Source organism: Theobroma cacao, chromosome 4 (genome assembly GCF_053813885.1).
Source record: "Theobroma cacao isolate CCN51 chromosome 4, ASM5381388v1, whole genome shotgun sequence".
Taxonomy (NCBI): Eukaryota; Viridiplantae; Streptophyta; class Magnoliopsida; order Malvales; family Malvaceae; genus Theobroma; species Theobroma cacao.
This window is the reverse complement of record NC_142642.1, coordinates 1,927,846-1,950,709: the sequence shown is the minus strand read 5'-3', so window position 1 is coordinate 1,950,709 and position 22,864 is coordinate 1,927,846. Positions and strand designations below refer to the sequence as shown.

The 22,864-nt window shown below is 33.6% G+C and overlaps 3 protein-coding genes across 4 annotated transcripts; 1 reads left to right on the top strand and 2 right to left on the bottom strand.

Annotated features, from left to right (window-relative positions):
- Positions 1-711: 711 nt before the first annotated feature.
- Positions 712-3,699, top strand: LOC148763051 (uncharacterized). Its single transcript, XM_088805373.1, has 5 exons — positions 712-1,834; positions 1,934-2,130; positions 2,197-2,255; positions 2,382-2,433; positions 3,031-3,699. The coding sequence occupies exons 1-5, from the start codon at positions 712-714 to the stop codon at positions 3,697-3,699; spliced, it is 2,100 nt and encodes a 699-aa protein (XP_088661499.1).
- Positions 3,700-5,785: 2,086 nt separating this feature from the next.
- On the bottom strand, positions 5,786-8,915 carry LOC18600959 (3-dehydrosphinganine reductase TSC10A-like). The gene is made up of 4 exons (XM_007031738.3): positions 8,293-8,915; positions 7,917-8,064; positions 7,003-7,293; positions 5,786-6,129 (listed from the first exon to the last, which is right to left on the bottom strand). The coding sequence occupies exons 1-4, from the start codon at positions 8,803-8,805 to the stop codon at positions 6,122-6,124; spliced, it is 960 nt and encodes a 319-aa protein (XP_007031800.2). The 5' UTR covers positions 8,806-8,915; the 3' UTR covers positions 5,786-6,121.
- A 503-nt stretch (positions 8,916-9,418) lies between these two features.
- HEMG2 (Flavin containing amine oxidoreductase family) lies at positions 9,419-15,344 on the bottom strand. Of its 2 annotated transcripts, none has more exons than XM_018120333.2 (18): positions 15,293-15,344; positions 15,113-15,152; positions 14,749-14,884; positions 14,536-14,601; positions 14,319-14,369; positions 14,128-14,184; positions 13,772-13,848; positions 13,618-13,654; positions 13,349-13,414; positions 13,095-13,138; positions 12,323-12,452; positions 11,178-11,357; positions 10,943-11,017; positions 10,657-10,780; positions 10,459-10,567; positions 10,282-10,356; positions 10,030-10,136; positions 9,419-9,694 (listed from the first exon to the last, which is right to left on the bottom strand). In XM_018120333.2, the coding sequence occupies exons 1-18, from the start codon at positions 15,321-15,323 to the stop codon at positions 9,582-9,584; spliced, it is 1,518 nt and encodes a 505-aa protein (XP_017975822.1). In that variant the 5' UTR covers positions 15,324-15,344; the 3' UTR covers positions 9,419-9,581. The 2 variants fall into 2 exon arrangements, with proteins under 2 accessions (XP_017975822.1, XP_017975823.1); XM_018120334.2 differs by having other exon boundaries at positions 13,095-13,135.
- Positions 15,345-22,864: the final 7,520 nt, after the last annotated feature.

The following is a 22,864-nucleotide window of genomic DNA, read 5'->3' as shown; positions in this document are numbered from 1 at the left end:
ATCTAAAGGCCCTGGATGTACCGATTTCCTTCCTTCACTAAAACTTTTGACATTGGAAAACTCAAATTTTTACTTTCAGAGATTTTTCTGGATTACAGAACATAAGAGGTGGGTGCTTAGAGATCAAATTTGCAAGAGTTTTTGAACCAATGACTTCTTAAGAGCAAAGGAACTGAATCTGTTTTATGTGGCTTGTCAATTTGACCCAACTTTGACGCTGAGACACCTTTTTCTGGGCACAACACACATGAGTTGTGAGGTGACAAACTGTTAAAAAAACTTGCAAATATTACATGGTTCTTTACTGAATTTATGGCGGCAGCCTCTCTGTTAAGCAAAGTGAGGTTAGAAACTCCAGTAAATCTGTTAAAGGAGAAGATAGGCACGTGAGCAGAATAAGTTTTCAAGTTAAAGACACGTGCTTTAGTTTTAACTTTATACAGTAATTTATTAGTTGTTACTGTAGTTATTAGGAGTTGCTAATTTTTACTCTGTTCGTTAAGGAATTAGTTTTCTCTGTAATACTTGTAACCAACTATAAATATGGGTTGTTGGTCATTTGTACAGAGCATGGGAGTGAATAAATTTTTTTCATATTCTTATTTCTGCAGCTGAGCACTTCAACTCCTTCGACTTCTCCAGATTCTTTAACATGGTATCAAAGCAGTTTTAGTTCTTGATAGTTGGATCTTGAATCTTGAAGAAGAACATATGGAGGACTCTGAGAATTCTTCCAATCCGAGATCTGTAACAATACAGACAGAGGATACTAATTCACCTTTTTACCTTCATCATACTGGTCATTATGGATTAGTTGTCATTAATCCAAAATTGACCTCAAACAATTATGTTTCATGGAGTTGTTCTTTTATGTTAGCATTATCCATAAGGAATAAAGGAGGTTTTCTGGATGGATCGATTGAAAAACCAGGAATTACAGATAAGATGTATGTACCTTGGAAACGTTGTAATAATTTGATAGTAGCTTGGCTCCTAGAGTCCATTACACCATCTATTGCCTCAACGGTTTTTTACATGGACTCTGCTGCTGAGATTTGGAGTACTTTGCAGCAAAGGTTTGAACAACTAGATGATACTCACATTTGTAATTTGCAATTTTCTCTTTGTAATCTTACACAAGGGACTAAATCAGTTGACATGTATTTTTTTGAGTTGAATAGTCTTTGGGAGGAACTTAGAAACTATCGTCCTATGCCACATTGTGCTTGTGGAGGCTGTACTAAGAATTGTTGCAAGAAATATGTTGATCAATGCCAAAAAAACATGGTTTTCCGATTTCTCAATGGACTCAATGAGTCTTATGCAGCCTTGAGATCTCAGATAATCATTATGGAGCCTTTTCCAACTCTGAATAAGGCATATAACTTGATTTTAAGGGAGGAAGCACAAAGGAAGCTACTAATTCAATCACAGCCTTTGTCAGAGTCATCTGCTATGGTGGCAACAGTTGATGGAAAGAAGAAAGGAAAATCTGATATGTTGTGTAGTCATTGTGGGAAAAAAGGTCATCTTAAGGAAAAATGTTATAAGTTGATCAGATTTCCAGAGGATTTTAAGTTCAATAAGAATAAAGCCGGTTTTAAGAAAGGAAATTCTGGGAGTTCATCAGTCAACAGTGTCTCAGCTGCTAATGATACTCAAAATGATCAAGAAGAAAGTTTAGGATCTAACACTATGTCCCAGATGTCTTTTACAAGGAATCAGTTTCAAAAACTACTTGCACTCATCAAAGAGAACGATTCTGACAGTGTTGGTGGTAATTTCTCAAACACTCAGCAGACTAGGCATTCTTTGGTTAATTCAGCTCTTACAGGTATTATTTCTGATCATCATTGTTTCAATACCTTGTATCAACATTCAAATAGTCAATGCTTTGTAAACAATGTCATGATTAAACACAATTCTTGGGTAGTGGACACAGGTGCATCAGATCATATTTCATGTTCCCTTGATAATTTTGTGTCATATAAGTTAGTGAGTAATGTGTTTGTTCATTTACCAAATAATGCTAAAGCTGTTGTCACACATATAGGAGCAGTTAAGCTAAATCCTTTGTTAACTCTTCATAATGTTCTTCATGTTCCTGATTTCAAGTTCAACCTTATTTCGGTCAATCAACTTACAAAGTCTAAAAATCATTTCATATTTTTTACTGATTCATGTTGTGTGATTCAGGACCTCAACACATGGACTGTGATTGGGGTTGCTGAAGTTTCATCAGGGCTTTACTTCATGTAGAATAATCAAGATGCACAATACCTTAAGCAGTTTAGTTTTGATAAGACTGTAAAGATTCCATTTACTTCTTCCATTAATACTTGTAAAACAGATTCTAAGATTTTTGATCTGTGGCATTACAGACTTGGTCATGTGCTTGTTGACAAAATAAAATTGCTTCATAATCAATTTCCTGTAATTTCTTGTGAGCAGGATTTTTTGTGTGAAGTTTGTCATTTGGCTAAACAAAAAAGGCTACATTTCCCGAAACATGTTCCAAATGCTAAATTTCCTTTTGAAATAGTACATGTAGATATATGGGGGCTATATACTACATGTACAACAGGAGGACATCATTATTTCTTAACTGTGGTTGATGATTTCAGCAAATTTACATGGATTTTTTTAATGGGAGTCAAATCAGATACTTTGTCAATCATTCCTTCTTTTTATAATTTGATTCAAAATCAATTCAACACTTCAATCAAGCAAATAAGATCTGACAATGGCCCTGAATTCAATTTACTTGAATTTTATGCTTCAAAAGGTATTGTGCACCAGTTATCTTGTGTTAAAACACCACAACAGAATGGTGTTGTGGAAAGGAAACATCAAACTTTACTTGTAGTATCCCGGTCATTGCTGTTTCAATCAGGTTTACCTACAAAGTTCTAAGGAGATGCAATTCTTATTGCAGCTCATATCATTAACAGAATTTCTTCTAGTGTGATTCATAACAGAACACCTTATGAAGTTCTTTTCCATAAACCGTTTTCATATGATTATTTTAAGGTGTTCGGGTGTTTATGTTTTGCTTCCACATTGACACATGCAAGGAAAAAGTTTGATAAAAGAGAATCTAAGTGTGTATTTCTTGGTTATCCAGTAGGTATTAAGGGTTATAAAGTTTATGATCTTGATGCACATAAGATCCTCATATCAAGAAATGTGATTTTTAATGAGAATGTTTTTCCCTTTAAGTCCAAATCTGATTCTGTTCAATCATTTGAATTTCCTCGAACACCTGATCTGCATGAATCTAATTTTCAATTCCTTGATCTTTTTGATAAAAATTTTGCCTCTCATAGTCCTTCATCATTTGAATCAGGATCATTTGAACCTTCTTCATCATCTTTTTCAGTTTATAATGTTGAAACTAATTCCCATTTTCCTTTATTATCTTCAGACAATGTGTCTTCTGGTAATGTACCTATTGTTTCCCCTAATGTTGATTCTATTATTCCTGTACAAACTGATTCAAATATTCCTCTTGAATCATTACTTAGGAGAAGCAGTAGAATTAGACATCCACCAAAGTATCTAGAGGTTTATGATCATAATCTTTCTTCACAGAGTAATATTGTTACAGCACACCCTATTTCTAGATATTTGTCCAGTAGTAGGCTTTCCAATGAACACAGAATTTTTACTGCTTCATTATCTCAAATACCTGAACCTTAATTCTATCACCAAGTTGTACATTATTCTCAATGGAGAGATGCAATGCAAAGTGAATTGAAAGCCTTGGAAGATAATGGTACATGGAATGTGGTACCTTTGCCTAAAGATTGTCATGCAATAGGGTGTAAATGGGTTTATAAAATCAAAATCAATGCAGATGGTATTGTGGAGAGATATAAGGCATGCTTGGTAGCCAAAGGTTATAGTCAAGTGGAAGGGTTTGACTATCAAGAAACCTTCAGTCTAGTTTCAAAACATACCACTGTAAGGGTATTTTTGGCACTTGCAACAGCTAAGATCTGGTTTTTGTCTCAGTTGGACATCAACAATGCTTTTCTAAATGGAGATCTGGAAGAAACAGTTTATATGGATTTTCCTCAAGGTTATCATTTTCAGGGGGAGTGTGCACCAGGAACTAAGATGGTGTGTCATTTGCATAAGTCACTATATGGACTTAAACAAGCTTCTAGGCAGTGGAATTCTAAATTTGCAGCTTCATTGATTCAATATGGTTTCAGTCAATCGAAGTCTGATTATTCCTTGTTTACCATGACAACTACTAATGGAGATTTTGTGGCACTACTGGTTTATGTGGATGACATTATCATTGGTAGCTCATCTTTACAAGCTGTTGATGAAGTGAAGAAGTATTTGAGTTTGAAATTTAAATTGAAGGATCTTGGTAAGTTGAAATATTTTCTTGGGCTGGAAATTGCAAGATCATCATAAGGTATTTCTTTATGTCAAAGAAAATATACATTGGATTTGCTTGAAGAACATGGTATGTTGGGGACTAAACCAACTTCAACTCCTATAGATTACAATCATAAGTTGAGAAAAGTAGAAGCTGAGGAAAAGCTAGTTAATCCTACTCTATATCGACAGCTGATTGGGAAACTGTTATATCTTACTTTTACCAAGCTAGATATAACTTATGCAGTTCAAGTTTTATCCCAATTTATGGATAAACCTGGACATGTGCATATGATGGCAGCATACAGAGTATTGAAATACTTGAAGTTAGCACCTGGACAAGGGATCTTGACGAGAGCAGATTCAGAATTATGCATCACAGCTTATTCTGACAGTGATTGGGCTGGATGCCCTGACACTAGACGATCTGTAACAGGTTTTAGTGTATTCATTGGCAACTCATTGGTGAGTTGGAAGTCTAAAAAGCAATCTGTGATAGCACGAAGTTCAACAGAAGCATAATGTCGTTCAATGGCATCTGTTTGCTGTGAGGTGATATGGATACATTCCTTGTTGGCAGATTTTGGTTTTGAACATAAAGGTGCAGTCAAGTTATATTGTGATAACCAATTTGCCATTCACATTTGTAGAAATCCCATATTTCATGAACGAACGAAGCACATTGAACTTGACTGTCATTTTATCTGAGAAAAGATAGTAGCAGGAATGATAAAGCCTATGTATGTATCAAGTAATGAACAAGTAGCAGATTTGTTTACAAAAGCTTTGCAACCAAAGCAGTTCCACAGTCTACTTAACAAGATGTGTGTTCATAACATTCACACACCTCTTGAGGGGGAGTGTTAAAGGAGAAGATAGGCACGTGAGCAGAATAAGTTTTCAAGTTAAAGACACGTGCTTTAGTTTTAACTTTATACAGTAATTTATTAGTTGTTACTGCAGTTATTAGGAGTTGCTAATTTTTACTCTGTTCGTTAAGGAATTAGTTTTCTCTGTAATACTTGTAACCAACTATAAATAGGGGTTGTTGGTCATTTGTACAAAGCATGTGAGTGAATAAAATTTTTCCAGATTCTTATTTCTGCAGCTGGGCACTTCAACTCCTTTGACTTCTCCAGATTCTTTAACAAAATCTAAGATAGATAGATCTGTGAGGGACAATAAACCCAAGTTTATGTCAAAACTTCATATCTTACTTTCCCATTTTAACTTTCAGCTCTGCCAAGGAACATACTTGTACAACAAGAATAACCATAGTTGCTGTGATTCAAATGACATGGATTAAATAAAGAGCAAATATCCAAATTTTGGTTATTGAGAAAGAAGGCAGTTTTCTCTATTAAAACTTGTAATTCTTGGAAACATCTCAAGATTCTGGTAAAAAGTTCGAATTCACATTATAACTTTCCAATGCAAACATATAATTGTTGCAGCTCTTCATTGTATTAAAATTTGGCTACATTTCATTTCTAGCAATAGCTAATTTGAACGTTGGAATGTAAAAATTTTGAGGTATCTGATCTTTAGATCAACATGGCATTAGTTGAAATGTGCTGAAACTTAGATGCAGAGTACGGGAGAGCTTCAGTTTCTGAATGCTGAATGCTGAAACTTGTTATTAGCCGAAGATCCACATCCAATTGATCCTAGGAGTAAGTAATAGATGACAGAAGAAGCAATGCTGACTCATATCAAGCAACAAGGAATTCTATTTCTCTGAAATCAAGAAACCCAACAGAAAACATTTTATAATGACATTATTGCTCCTTACAGTTTTGACACAATAAAAGGAGTAATACTCATGCACAAAAAACTGTGTCCAATAAAACAATCAAGCACTTACACCTTTTCCAAAGAAAGGCTCATACTGTCATATAATGTCTGAAAAAAAGCGATTCTACGATACTTTTGACATAGCTTCAACACTTAGTACCTAATTGCCATTTTCCTTATTGAAACAAACATGGTATGCTTAGAGGAAATATGAGTCATATTCTAATTTGTAATAGTCTTCACCTTCTACCAATGAGCAGATACCCCTGCTGATATTATAAAACTAACAATCTTAGTTTTTTGGTTATCAGGATTTAGAAGGGGAAAACTATCATTTTAAGTTTTAGCAAAGAATCTAACTTGAAAACAAAACCATGGACCTTTCTTTTTTTTTGAAAGTTAAAACTATCAACCTTATTGAACTTGTCCAAACACAATGCTGTAGTTTAAATTGCCATCAACCATAAGTTTTTAATAAAGAAACAGAGGAAAAACCTCTTTGGGGCTTTGTTCATGCAAACTCCTAATTCTTGAAAGAACTGGAAACGCCAAAAGTTTAACTTCGTCAATATTTGATTGATTCAGTCTGACACAATATTCTCATAGCCTCAATTCCTAAGAGGAAAAATCTAAACACCTTAATTAAAACTAAATGCTATGCCTTGATATTAAATAAAACTCAAGTTCTTGACCATTCAACTATACATGAGAGAAACAAATTAAAAATAAATAAATAGACAAAAATAAGTTCAATAAGGTGGGCAATGTATCTTTTCATCTGGTTATAAATAGGCAAATCTTTTATTGCATGCTTACCTTTCTTCTTTGCATGCCACTGTTCTATGCTCCCATACCAGTTCCATTGGAAAAATAAAGCTACAAGACGACATATACCAATAAAAGCCACCTCAAAGAATGCCATCAAGAATGATCTTTGAGGGGACAAACCGGCAGTAGCTATGGCAAGCATCTGCCCCTCAAAGTTGCAAGGGACAATGAAACTTCCGGATTTGATGCCATCTAAAGCTTTCTTGGCAACTTTATCAGCTTTCATTGAACCAGAGGAGCCTGCTAGAATCGTTGTGAGCTCTGGTCTAACTTTACTTTCTGCAAAAGGTCAGCTTTTAGTAAATAAATGCAAATGCCTGATACGCAACACAACGAGCTATAGGTTTTTTCTTTTGGACTTTGGGGGAAGGGAGATTCAAGTCCTACTCTTTAAGCAGAAAGATCATGCACCAACCAATGAGCCAAATGCTCAGGTGCAACACAAAGAGCTATAGTTATCTCATACTCCAATTTACTATTGAGAAACACAATTGGAGTTAGGAAAGAAGAAGCCAACATACTTTAATTTGTCAACAATTCCCATTTCAAATATACTTCCAACTTATGCTTCTCAAAGGGGAAAAAAAAAACCTTTTGATTGGACTGGAATCAATGAAGAAATACTAACAATACGATGATAAAAATAACTACCGTCTCAGTAAACTTCTCTATGCCTGTTTAGATTGATAGCTACAATCGTATTCAATAAACCATCAAAGTCAACCAATCTAATTTATTCTTCACATCCAAAATAACTCAAAATGATTAATTCTAACGCAGAATGATAACATCTCACACCTTTACAAAACCCAGCAAGCCAATAACCAGTAAATATAGGTTACAAAAAAGCAATCCAGCTAAAACTTTAATATGATAAGATATTCAAGAAAAGGGTCTGAAACCTTGCTCAAAACCAGGAGTGTCAGTATCTGGTGGAAATATGAGAGTGACATGAATATTATCCGCAATAACCTCCTGCTGCAATGCTTCTGCTAATCCCCTTAGCCCAAATTTACTCGCGGAGTAAGCTGTGTAACCATAAACCCCCACCTATATTCCAAATTACAAAATGCGAGTAATTATAGCAGCAAAAGAAATCCTTCATAACTAAAGAACAATTTTATTAAAAAAAATTCAAACAAATATTGTTAATATTACTACTTACTACTACTTTTTAGCATTCATATCTTTTCCAAAACATTTTTTTCTTTAATAAAAATAACTCAAATGCAATGCCCTTTTTATAAATCTAACTAACTCAATGATTTGGTTACTGACCTGACCAGCTTGGGAAGACATAAGAGCAATGGAGGTCGGCCCACGGTCCTTCCTCTCCTTCATCAACGGCAAAACAGCTTTGATGACATTAAAACTTCCCATCAAATTCACATCGATCATAAACTTGACCTCCTCCAATCCCTGCTTCTCCAGCTCCTGAGGCACAAAAACACCCTGGTTAACCACCAGCACATCGATGGGCCCGGCATCGTTGATCGCCTTCTGAACGGCGTCGTAGTCACGAACATCAGCAGCAAAGATCGAAACGTCAACTCCGGAGGAAAGTCGAATTGATTGTTTCGCTTCTTCGAGCTTGCTAAGAGAGCGGGCTAGGAGGGAGACACGGGCTCCCTGGGAAGCGGCCTGGTGGGCTAAGGCTAGCCCGATGCCGCTTGACCCGCCTGTAATGAACACGTGGCGGTTTTTGATAGGGATGTTGACGGGGCGGGGACGGACGATGAAGTAAAGGAGGAGGAGAAGGAAGGGAAACAGAACAAGAGGAAAGAGCAGCATCGACGACGGTGATGTGGGTGACAATGGAAGCTATCCCTGATCCCAGAGTAACTGTGGGAAGTGGATTTCGATTTTCGTTTTTTCCTCTTTGGTGGTAACGTTTGACTTTTCGATTGGATTAAGAAGTTCGTTGGTCTTCGGTTAGCACCCGAAACAGAATTGGTTGTCGGATGGCTGGTTTGGGCCCTGAGGAAAGCAAATAGTTTGATTGGGCCTTGAGAAAATAGGTACAATGGTTGTTGTCTATTTCCATGGACTTAAACATTATTAATTCGTGACTTATAAACCCAGGCCCACTTTTCCTTTTTTGTTTATACTAAAACATTCTAATTTTTCTCTTATATAACAAAAAATGTTTAATTTTTTTATTATATCCACACGAATCCTTAGTCCGTAACAAAAAATACGACCATCAGACTCGATCTCAATTGACATTTTTTATCCACGTAACATGACACGCGACCATGTAATAGGTGAAGTGAATTTTTTCCTCCTTCACTTTCATGCTCTGTCACATGACTTGATGATATAACCATCTGAACTATTATATAATCATGTCATTAAATCATATGAACAACAAATACCAACTAACATTAAGTAACCAGAAGGCAGATTAATCAAAATAGATTGACTTGCTATTTTGTTACTATATAATAGCTGAATGTTTGTTCTAGAAAATAGTTTGAGCATTCTGTGAATAGATGCCCATTTCAAGCAGAAACCAGAAAGATTACATTCATGCTTAACAGACAGTATCATTCCTGCTTCGATGGCGTTCAATCTTTGAGCAGCTTCTGATGTGAAGATTCCAAATATGAGATTACAAGGTCAGCTGCTTTGCACCCAGAGGCAATCGCTTTCCCAACTGATAATCCGCCTTTGTGGTTACCTAGCAACACAGTTCACACAAGTAAAGATTATAAAAACTGATTATGGTGCCTGTTTGGCGTTTTATATTCAGACAAAAGCACTTCTGTGGAACAATCAGTACATCAGATCTAAACTTCTACATCACTCAGTAGAATACAATATTTATTCATTTGTTAGGAAAGTTGAAAATGCGCTGAATTCAGTTGACAGCAACGAAAATCTCTAGTCAACGTCTTCCAGGTTTTTGTTGGGATTTCATAACGTGTTTGCATAGTCAAACTCTTTATGTGGGAAAGGATTGAGGTGAATGAGTTATTACATTAGAAACTTCCAAGTAAAAGCGCAGTTAGTTACCCGCATAGAAGAATCCAGGAAGATCTGTCTCCATCTTTTCAATTGCTTTCAAGACTGAAGCATAGTTACGGCCATATAACGGGAATGCCTTGCTCCAGTAGAAATGACTGTCATTAGGAAATTTCAAGTTGTCAGATCATGTATGCAGCTACACATTTTAATTCAAAACACCTCATACATAACTATCAAAATTTTTACAATTAGACAGTAGCAGTAACAAAAAATAAAATGCTAAGGTTATGGTTCATGTACTTCAAGAATGTGGGTTCTCCCTCCACTCCCAGCAACTGCCGAAGGTCAGAAGTAACAATATGCTTCAACTCATCTCTAAAACAATGATTAACAATGAAAATTATTAGCAAAACAAATTTACATACAATGAAGTAAGAAAAGTATGGTAAAGAAATAAACCAACGAAGTTTTCAATACGTTGAGGCTTTTGCCAGCTCCTTATTTCGACTTCCCCCAACAAACGTAGTATAGAGATACAAATTATTAGGTGCACGATCTGGAAACATTATAGATGAAAAAAGTGTACCTGCAGAGAGTGAATACATACAATGAACACACTAAGGAAAAAAAAAATTAAAGTTCATTTTAATGCACTGTACCATAGCCAAGCATTACCCAGAGTTTTTAAGCCATTTTGTTGCTCCTTTGAAGGTACAAGAACTCCAAATCCTTCTAGGGGCTTCTTGACATTCTCCTTCTTAAAGGTGGTAATTATAACGGATAGTGGCATATAACTCACCTACATTTTAGATGGCAAGAGAAAATGACTATAAACTTAAACTGATATTAAAAGTACCTTTGCTCATTCATAAATCAACAATATTTGTGTTATCCGATGGAAATTGACAAGTAAACTGGCACAATCTAAATGTAAGGATTTTCCTATTGAAGAAGCAAATACCTGTGGGATAAAGTTCAATGGAAAAAGCTTTCCTCCTTTCATAATTTTCATTTCTTTAACGTTGCACAGGGGAGCCTGCAATAAACAAGAACCTTTTTGTTAACAATGATATCTTTGGACAAATAAGCATAAAGCATAACATAAATGCATGTCAACGCACAACATGTTCTTTCTGCAGCAGCAAATAAGAAAAATTACTACAGTTTAATTGACTACTAAACGGAGTCCAACTAACCGTCATTACTACAGCATCAAAAGATGAACCTTGTGAGCGCTTGTCACGATCAGAAGCATAAGAGAGAGACCAATTCTCTAATGTAGACTTCCCATCATGACTGTAAGATAACGATAAAACCTTTGATTTCAGTTTAAGCTCATCTTTGGAAAGATCTTTGCACAACATATCAGTAAGTGTCTGCAAAAGCCATCCAGAAATAAAGGACCATATTTAATTGATAAAAGTCTGCAGCATTATCATGAGAGTATCAGTTAAAAAGACCAGATCAGGTTCAAGTTATTGATGCTAAAAGAAAAGGAAATAACACATTTAAGTAAAGCTTAGAGAACAGACACTGTAACCTTTCTTTTGATAAAAATTGTAACTCTAATAAAATCTGAAGGATAAGGAATGGGCAAGCAAACAAGTGGCCGGAATTAAGTACTAAATTGCTGTCATTTTCACATAGCAAATACAAATGATATGGAGATTTTTGTTAAATATTTCCACAACTGCCAATAGCAATGTTCAAATTCCATGATATGTGTAACAGCTGTCATAGAAAAGTTCTAGAATACATTTCACAGAAAATTTTTCCAGGCATTATCCATAGTACAACTTGAAGAAGTAAACTTGCCTAATGTCTCAAACCGTCAAACTATGTCAAGTATGTCAAAAAAGGTTCTACATGATAATTCAGATAAAGCTCTCTCTAAAGTAAAAGAACAAAAAAACAGTACCAAAATAATACATGTCCATGGGGGGAAACATGCAAGATTAATAATCTTTATTAAAGAACATTGAATTGAACTGTAAGATGTAAAAACAGTGCCATATGTAAATTCTATAATGAATAGGAAATCTAAATCTGCTAAATAGATCAAGTAAAACAGCATCCTTGCAAGTGACATAAAGATAATAAGCTTTACTCAGAGCAACATCCAAGGTAAAGAAATTAAGCTCAAATGTGTCAAACAGTGTCTCAGAAGTTGATCCAATCCAACACGAAGAAATATATATGAAAAAGGAAACAAATTTTATGGCAGCAGAAAGATTCAATTACTCAGATATATCCCTACATTTATAGATGAAGGGAGCAATCTTCACACAAGGAACTTCGAATACAATTCTTGAGCAGAAAAAGTTATCCATCAGTCATTTACCTGCATTCCGCCCTGAAAGGAAAATGGGCCGGGCAGAGGCTTCCTTTTCTCTGAAGTTTTTCTTTCTCCACGATTTTCCCTTTTGGCAGATAATTTAGATTTAACTGCTCCAACTATGATAGAGCCAAACCTGACAAGAAAGAATGCCATTGACATTATTTAGTTTTCAAGGGACTGTAATAGCTCATTCACTACTAAAATTGCAGTAAACCTTAACTATTTTTAAGAATATAATGCATCCTAATAATGGCAATTCATAATAATTGACAGCCAGATATAGTTCTTTAACACACATTAGTGGCAATCTTGGGTAGAAGTACCAATACACCTAGTCCAAATTTTAATGTGCTCATTCTAACTTCTAACAAATATCATATAGGCAAAAATTATGAATTGAGTATCACAACCAAGTGTTTGTACATGTAAAGAATGCTCTAAAATTGCGAAAGAAGTACCACAAAACTGAAAAAATAGGCCCCCCATCATGATTTCATCAGCAGTGATCTAGGAATACAGAAATTTAGAGAGAATGAAAAAGCAAAGTGTATCAAGGTCGTATTTGTAATAATGTCTGATCAGTCTTCCAATGCCTTGGGAAAGTAATAATAATTTCCTATAATTCCTCCTAAGTTTAGGGTTAGCAGTTTAATGGCTCTAGGACAAAGCAAACAAATTGACATCAAAGCCAAATTCAATGATTGAAAGGAAAATTTTTCAATTTATTCAGCAAAATTCATGTAAAGGAATAGAAGAGAAGTTACAAAAGAAATACCTTTTCTCAAGATCCCATAGCTCTGGAAAGGAATGGCGCATCTGTTTTAACCATGACAAGGTGATCAACAACATTTACGAAAAAACGATAATGAACCATCAACAACAAGATCCAGTTCACAACTCATTAAATGCCATAGCTCATGAAAGTAGCCGGACACACTAATTATTAATATATATAGAAGGAAAGTCGGGTTGATACTTCCTTCCATAAGACTTGAACAGATTAGTCCAAAGATATGAGGCATTACTCACAGAAAGAGACTCAGGATCTCCAGCACTGGTCCCAGCAACAAATGGGTCGATGAGGTAATCCACAACCTTATAACATAGAACCAATAAGTAAATGGACATCAAAGGCATCAATCTTTTGCAATTCTTTTCCCAAGACCATTAAATATCAGTGTTTCCAGAAGTCAATGCAGAACCCAAGTTAAAAAAATAAATAAATAAAGGGTTATATTTGGCATTATGATTGGGAAGATAGAGCATGGGCTAAAAATGAATTAGAAAGTAAAGCATACCTCTTGCCCAAAATGTCGCTGAAAGAATCCACCCACACTGCGTAAAAATTGAAAATATACAGTAAAGAAACAAGACATCAAGCAGCAACAAGCAAGAGAAACAGATGAACAAAAGCATGTTAATAACTATGAAAACCTGGATTGAGTTTATCACCTTTCCAGATTATAAGCATCAGATACTTTTGAAGCGTCACTTTTCTTCCACAAAAAAGGCTCCAAAATAATTTGAAACTGCAAAAGCAAATCCCCAACTATATAGGCCTATCATAACTATTTCAAAAACAAATGCATGTGAACAAAAGCAAAATGAGGAAAGGAAGCCACGTAAGCTCCGCTTTACAATATCACTTTTAGTTGATTCAAGTTATGAGAAAGTTTCACACGACCAATACTTAAAATAATATCACAAAAGCCTGCATGCTTAACTAATATGGTATGCTAATTGATTAAAATAAGACACCCAAAATTTTTATCCATTGGATGCACCCAAAATAGTTCTGATAAACAAACCTTTGATTTTGCTGAAAGAATGTTGCTTGTGATTAGTGCAATGGGATTTGAGGGAATCTAGCACGAAAAAATCAAGTAGAGTTTGTGAACAAAGTCAGATCCAGACACCAACCTATCTTAGGGTGTGAAGAGTCTCACTGGGATAAGATGTAAACTCAAATAGCAGTAAAGATGGAACAAGCAAAACATACTAATACAGGCACCCCATTTCTCACAATATACCGCTTCTTTTGTGCGATCGGCTGCAAAAGGCCACCAATAATCAAGTTATTTAAAAAAGTAGCTTCCAGGCTTTCAACTGTAACCAGAAAACTTGCAAAGAATGTGGTATTGAAGCATGAACTCACAACTAATAACTCCTAAATTAGCATTTAAAAATGCATAAGATATAGCTATAGTTATACTTACAACTTGCTGCTTATCCCGAATACCAAGATCATCAAACAAACTTCTCACTTCAATCTCACTTTCAGTCTGCACTAATCAGTTAAAAGTTGGTGTCAACACCAACACCATCATTACATTTTAAAACTTCAACCCACATTCGCCATCTATTTAACTAAACAAGCAATTATAGCCAAATTTAAAAAAAAAATAAAAAAATAAATAAAAGAGTATTACCATTGTATTTGCTCCTTCATCCCATATCAAACCCTCCTGCGAAACACTTCTTAACTTCCCTCCAGCCCTTCCTTCAGCTTCAAACATCGTAACATTCAAACCATGTGATTTCAACTTGTAAGCCGCCGCGAGTCCACTTGATTATAGTCCATTTGTCCCAAAGAAAATATAAAATGCGTTTAAAATTAGTTGAAAGAAAAGCTCACTTCCAAATTTCAAAACAAAAATCAGCTCGTAACATTAAAATTTTTCAACTTTATGCTCATCGATGCAGCAATTTTCCTTCCAATCAAATTGTCAAAAACAATCAAACAAAAAATTAGAACCGGAAGAAATGAAGGGAATGTAAAATTCGAAGTAGTACCTTACACCAGCGCCAACGACAGCCACTCTTTTGGCAGAAGCTGAGAAAGAAACACATAAAAAATAATCAAAAACAAAATAAAAGAAAATGAGCTCAATTATTGTGAAATTCGAATTTGGAATTCAATTTTAATGAATTTTTTATCGTTTAGATTTGAGAGAGAGAGAGAGAGAAGGGTACTCTGCTTGTCTTTGATTTTCGCAGCCGCCATTTTCTTTTTCGGGATTCCAGGCCTTGCTAGCACGTAAGCGATATTTAACGGTCTTGGTCGGATCTCGGAGTATATTGGGCCCATTTTGGGCCTGGTTAGTACTGGGCTAATATCCTCTCTTTTTTATTGTGAATCTGGGCCGTCCATGGACAAGGATGAGACCATTTGTTACTTAATTAGGCTCGTAAACACAAGTCCAAAGAAGATCTTAAAGTCTTAAAGCCCGTTTCGCATCATAGTACCAGCTATGTGTTCGGACAGCATTAGCATGACAATGCTTTTCAAAAAAAAAGAAAAAAGGATTATTTTCTCATATTTGACATGAAAGAAATACAATAATGGATGTAAAAAATTTTCGTATCAACAAAAATTAAATTCCTTGATTTAAGAAAATTGTCATAAACCTTCTAAAACGATAAGACAATTTCTCAAAAACAGACTTTTCACCCTCTTTAACCTATCCCTCAACCCTTCTCTCTCCCAAAAAATTTTAAAGATGATTCATGAAAATTTTTTTTATACATTGATTCAAATAATCAAAAATATTTCTCTCAATTTATTTAAATAATTAAAATTTATTAAATTTATTATTAAAGGGTTTTTCGCAAAAAAGATTTTCTTTTAACGAGTTAACTTTTATAGCTATAGATTTGAGCTATATGTATCATTTGCACGAACACATTGTAGCAGGCAGATCTGCTTAATCTCGAAACTCTTGCACCATGGCTTGGTTAGGCAGCTTCTATATGAAGCTTGAGGGGACAAGAGGAGCCTGCTCAAAATAAAAAATAATTAAAAAAAAGAATTATATTAAGTAAAAGAAATGAGAAGAAAACCATGAGCTTTAGCTTTTGGAAACAATGTGTGCTTTAAGTTTCCCCTAATGATTTGCAATGATCAAACAACATCTTTATTATGCATATGCAAATACAATGGACAACCCCCACCCAAAAGCTTACTCCCAAGAATTGCGTTTCTCACCTTTTTCCTTACATGGGTTTCCCACCAAATTCTTCTTCCATGATTTTTCTTCCCTCAATTAAAGATTTTGGTATCTCAATTTTGAATAACAATAAATACCATCGATTTCAACTTTTTTCATATAATATTTTGTAATTGTTTCAATTCGCGTTGCGTGGTTTTTTTATTTTCAATTAGTATTTCGTGAATAACTTTTGTTTCCATAGAAACCAAGTTTTTAATTTTGATACAAAAATTATCAAAAATACTTTTAATTCAAAATTGACTTATTTATTTATATTTGAAAATATTTTTTATAATTTTACTGGATAAAATAAACAACTTAATCCTTAATCGGAATAGAAATCATTCATAGGGTATTAATTAAGAAAAAAGAAATCATTCAGTATTATATGGAAAAAGTTAAAACCAAATACGTGTAAGTGGGGTTGCTCTTTAATTAATCAAAACTTTGAAATTAACATACACCCCTTTTTAAAGTAAAACTTATAAGAAAGTTGTTGGGTTGATATATAATAATTCAATCTAAACTAAAACAGTAATCAAAATCTTCAAGCACTTTATTGATTGCTTCTAATTATATTTTGGGCGCAGTTGAGCTGCCAAATGGAAAAGATAAATAAACAAACTGCCACATGAATGAAAGCAAATTCCTTTTGTTTTCTTTTGCTAAGTGAAAGAAATAATCAAAGCATAATTTAAAGGATAGGCCACCAAAAAGGAGAAAAACATGGTCCCAAAAGATATCAATGTTGAATGAGACAAATATCATATTTGCTTAAGGTTTGGAAGATTAACACACAAGTTTTAAGTTTTTTTAGAAACTTTGAGTTGCAAGCAACATGAAATTAATTCAACAGGGTTAGTTAGGAGTCTTGAAATACTTCTAAGTCATGCAAAATTTCAGTTGGAAAAGATGGGTTCTGAGGATTAATCTCATGAGAGGGATAGAAAACCTTGGGTGCCAAGCCAATTTAAACTCAAAACAATGATTGTGAGCTATGACTTGGAAAGGTTTTCAAATTTTGAAATGAAAGAATTCTTTTCTTTGGGTGACCACTTAGGTTGAACCTGATCTGCCAATGGCCCCTCCCTCCTAGTATTCAACTTTGGGTTTTGTTTTAATTTGAAAGGAAATGAATTGTTCCCAAAGGAAAAATGGAATGAGTTTGATTTTTTTCAGATTGTTGGAAAAGGTCGAAGGTGGGTGGTAAAACTGGTAAGAAGTTTCTCCATTGTCTCATCTGTGGTAGACAATTGGAATGATCTCCACCAAAGTACACTGGCCCAAGATTGTTGGGGGATTTAAGGTCAGTGGGTTAATGGATAAAGATGACCCATTCAACAATTAAGAACATAAAAAATACTCTTAGAATTTAATACTACACTCCTTTTGAACAAAATGGAGGAAAAAGAAAAGGTAAACAAGTTGTATGACAAAAGCGCCCTCTTCATGATCTAACCACAGGAAAAATCTTTGGTGGCTGATGAACAAAACTTTGAAGTTCGAATTAAGGAAAATCACAACATAGTTAATATGCAAAATTGCTAGCTACTTTCATTGGGTTATGATCAAATAAACTTTTTTTTATTTGATCACATATTTTTTAATTGAACATAAATTTTTTAGTCTAATTTAAAACAATTCAAAACTCGAATGACACAATAAACAAAACAATCCAATCTCAAAAGTAAACTAATCCAAATATCACAATACATGATAAAATTCATGATTCGAAATTGACAAATTATTATTTATGTATTTATATAAACATAATAATAATATTTTAATTAATTTTAAAATATGTCGTAGAAAAAGTCTTCAGCAAAAACTGCAGTATTAATATAGCATCACTGGAGCCGACCACCCATTGAGGCATATTAAGTAAAAGGACATAAGCTGAATAGAGAGCAAATGGAAACCCATGCACCATTGAATTCTCGAGTAAGTAGTGGTGTGTGTCCGTACCCTTCGTCCAAACTGATACGGGAAAAGATCGTCTCTTGGAACTTCGAAACGGCCATTAATTACCTGCACATGAATCGCTGCTGGCCTCGAGCACTGTAAATTTAACTAATCTTTTTCTTTTCTTTCCTTTGTATTTTTTTTTTTTATTTTTTTAAAAGGGGGCTGCTTCAGGAGATAAAAAAGGACGGCGAGGAGTGAGGAAGATGGAATTCGAGAAACACGTGTAAGGCCTTCCCCATGCCGCCCCGCCATTTTCGTTATTGTTTTGGTTTTTCCACGTCCAGGAGGCAGCACGAGTGCTCCACTTAGGGTTGTTTCATGCATGAATCCTCGTTACAGTCAAATCTTTATAAATTTTAGTTTTTATATAATATTTTAAAAATTTTAATTAAACTTTTTTTATTTTAATCAAACTCTAATAAAATTTATTATTAAAATCAAATACGTTTTTATAACTTAATTAATTATTATTAATCAAAATATCATTTATTATATTATATCACATAACATGACGATAACATGTTACATTTTCACTCTTCACATCAATATAATATAAATATAAAATAATAAATAATATTTTAACTGATCACAATTAATCAATTATTGATCATCAAAAATTATTTAATTTAAAATAAAAATATAATTTTTAATTAAATATAATAAAAATATATAAATTAAATTAAATTTTTATTAAATAATTTAAATTTTTTTTCACATATTATGTCAAATTTAAGTGACATTGCATTTTAAAATTTTATTGCATAAAAAATATGTTACACTTAATAAATTTAGTTAAAATCCAAATTTATTGTAGTGCCGGTACGCATGTTTTAGTAACTTGGAATTTAATGCCCTTCAAAGCTGGATCAAGTTGAAGTCAAAATGTTGAATGATTCGACAACATCAACGGATCATGGGTTTTGGCCGGCTCAAGAAAATATAAATAAAACTAGGTAATGCTTTTTTCCTTGTTTTACAACTATGAATTAATAACATAAATAACATGATATAAGATTAATGATACTTTTATCTGATTATATTTACTACCTTGTTTTAATTCATTGTCAGCAATCTCTATATTATATTCACTTTCTTCGATCAATGGAAGGACGTCTTTTGTCTTGTAAGCAAATTTTAAAAATTAAAATTTTGTCTACTTCATATTTATTTTTTGTAAAAAAATAACACTTAAAAGATAAGAAAAATTAATAACGAAAATATCAATCAAACAAAACTTTAAGTCAATATAAATTACACCAATCATGGTTGAACAAAAATTATCTATTTGCATTTGGTGCTATATCTTTTTCATAATTTTATATCACATATCTAATAAATTGTTTTTATTAATTCACTCTTATCATTAAAATTTTTTAATTTAAAAATTAATTTTTTTATAATATAAAATTAAACACATTGCACAAAATTATAAAATAGACTTTTATTTGTCATGACTTCAACTTCGCCTACTCGATTGGTACTTTTTAGTTAATTTCTTAAGTTAATTCCCATTGATGGCTTGCATGTTAAAGCTCCAACATGACCTCATTATTAGTTTATCTTTATTCAGTCATGGAAGCATATCAAATTTGACTTATAGACTTGGCTAAATGGCAAGGGTGATTAAGAGTTAAGCAACAATTTTTGTGCGAGTAGTAATGATTAAATTGTGTTGAATCGATTTTAAATATGATAATAAAAATTTTATAAAATTAAATTTCTTATATTAAAAGGAATTTAAAGTTATAATTCTATATAAAATATCTTAAACTAATTTTTGTTTGTTGAAGAAATATAATAGAATTTTCTTTATTGCTTTTCCAATGCATATTAAAATTTTATTTTTAATTTGGTTTTTGGATGGATTTTTTAATTATATTACTAGAATAAAAGAAGAAGTTGAAAGGGTACGGCAGTTGTAAGATGATTGATGTCTTACAAAGTCAAGCTACCAAACAAGTAGTAAGTCCGGGTACTGACTTACCATTGTGACATAACACGTGGCAAGGGATGCTGAGACAACCTCATTGCTGACCATGCAGTTGCGGCGGAGCTAAGCTGCCCAAGGCTTCGCTCGTACAGATCACAATATCTTCTGCGATTTAGCGGGACCAAAAAGATCCCCCGGGATGCTGTTCGGTAGTAAGGATTCAGTACATCCAGCTATACGCTGATATCAGCACTATCCAAGGACCCCTCACTAAATCTCAGTCGTCAGGACCCGCAGCTACCTCAGGTCACACACGGTGATGTAGATGTATCGGGACGTACTCCAGATTTACCACCATTACAACCGACACGTGTCAAGATCACAGGTGATGTGACGCAGTCAAAGGACAGGGTTTTTAGATATTTGGGCATCGTGATTCTTGGCCACTTGATCGGATGACTGAAGTGAAAAAAGAAAAGAAAAAAATATTTGATGGTCAAAAGAGATATGACTAAGGCTGCGAGTCAAACAAGGTTGCTTGTTGATTACTTGTGTTGACTACGGAGTATTTTGGAATTTGGCAGTAAACTTTATTCTTCTTTTTTCACTGTTTGTAAAATATGCGAAGTATCGTATGGCAGCACACGTCTTTGACCTTGTGTCAACAACTAGTACTACTATCTTTTGTCAGAGTATTTATTCTTTGCTACAAGTATGTAATTTTTGTAATGTTAAATTTTATAAGCTTATAATTTTTTTAATGTTAAATTTTACCATAGATATAGCATATATCTTAGTGGTTTTAACCTTTTTTTTAATATTATACTTTTTAACTAGAGTTTTATGTTACGAGATCATTACTCTTCCAACAAGCTAATCTTATGGGGTGTGCAATGCCATCACAAATCACTCAAGGCTCCTTTACTTGTTTAATATGAAATTTTTGAAAGTACCTTACCTACTTTTTTCTTGAAATGTTAAGTATAATGGTTCTCTTGTGGATGTAAATCTTACATCATCGAGATAATGAGCTTTCAGTGAGTAGAGCCACAAAATTTTACATTAAAAAGAACTTTCAGCGCGGAGTAAAGATGGATGTCATATTCTTAGAAAAGAAAATCATGAGTCCCACATTAGCTATGTACTAGAATGATACTGAAAATATAAGGGTTCACACCATTTTCAACTTGTGAGGCGTATTTTATGGGACAAAACTGTGAGGCCATCAGGTTAAAGCGGACAATACCTCACAAGGATTAATGTGGACCGTGACAATTGGTATCAGAATGGACTCTAAATACTAAATAATGTATCACTGAGGATAATAGACCCTTGTTGAAGTGGGGGAGGATGTCGCGGTCCTAACGTGGACATAAATCCCACATCGTAAAGACAAAATCGTGAAGCCAAAAAGCCAAAGCGGATAATACCTAACAAAGGTTGGTGTGTATTGTGACAATTAGTATCGGACTCTAAGTACTAGCAATGTGCCACCGAGGACAATAGATCCTTGTTGAAGTGAGAGAAGATATCACGGTTCTCACGTGGACATGAATCCAACATTGTCGAGATAATATGCATCCAGCGAAAAGAAACGCTGCAGGTAGAGCCATAAATCTCAAAAGGTTAACTTAATGAGTGTGTAGCACCATCGCTTATAAGTCACTTAAGAAAAAAATAAGCAAGGTGCTTTCAAAAATTCCACATAGGTAGATATAGGAGTCCTGGGTGACTTATTAGTGGTGACGTTACACACCTTATCAATTTAACTTTTTGGGTAGAAAAAAATTAAAAATATAATCTCTTTTGATAATAGAACTTATCTACATAAGATTAGATTAATTTTTGAAAAAAGATTGCAAGGCAAAGATGTAGATGGAATTTATTATACTTTTTTTTTATAATTGGAGTAAAGGAGATTTGAACTCTAATCTTTAGACAGGGAATTCAGACACTAATTAATGAATTAAATGCTCGAGTACATGAAATTTACTATACTTCATAATGCAAGTGTTTTTTTTCCTTCTTTTGGCCAATGATGCAAAGCATTTAGAAAAATGGATAATTTTTTCTATCTCAATTGTTTTTTTTTTTCTCGTACATGAAATCATTATTGTGTTTAGTTGTTAAACTTTGATCATAACTTCAATTTTTTCAAGATTTCTTATTGAATTATTGATTGAGGTAGGAGTTAAATCAACTTTTGTCCAATCTGTTTTTCAATCATAACTTTCTTTGTGTTTCACCTAATGGTAACTACCCCTAATCATTATTTGATTTCTTCAAACTTTTTTTAATTTTAAAGTTTTTGACTACTTTTAATGTTATATACCACTCCTCAATCTCATACCAAAAGCTTTTAAAAATAGTTGTTACACATTAGTTGGACAATAAAGAGATAAATAGCTTAAAAAAGTATTAATTTATAATATTATACTATTAAAAAGGAAAAAATAACTAAATGTACATTACAAGTTCAGGATATAATGCCATGATCATAAAACCAAAGTTGTCATTTAATACTAATATCTCTATTTCTAGTTGTTCATTTTGATTTTTGAAAACCTTCTGTTACTTTGAACTGATTTAACCTATAATCCATACGCTAACCATAATAATACTAACAATAATAAAATGAAAAAGACAGTTAACTAATTTGGA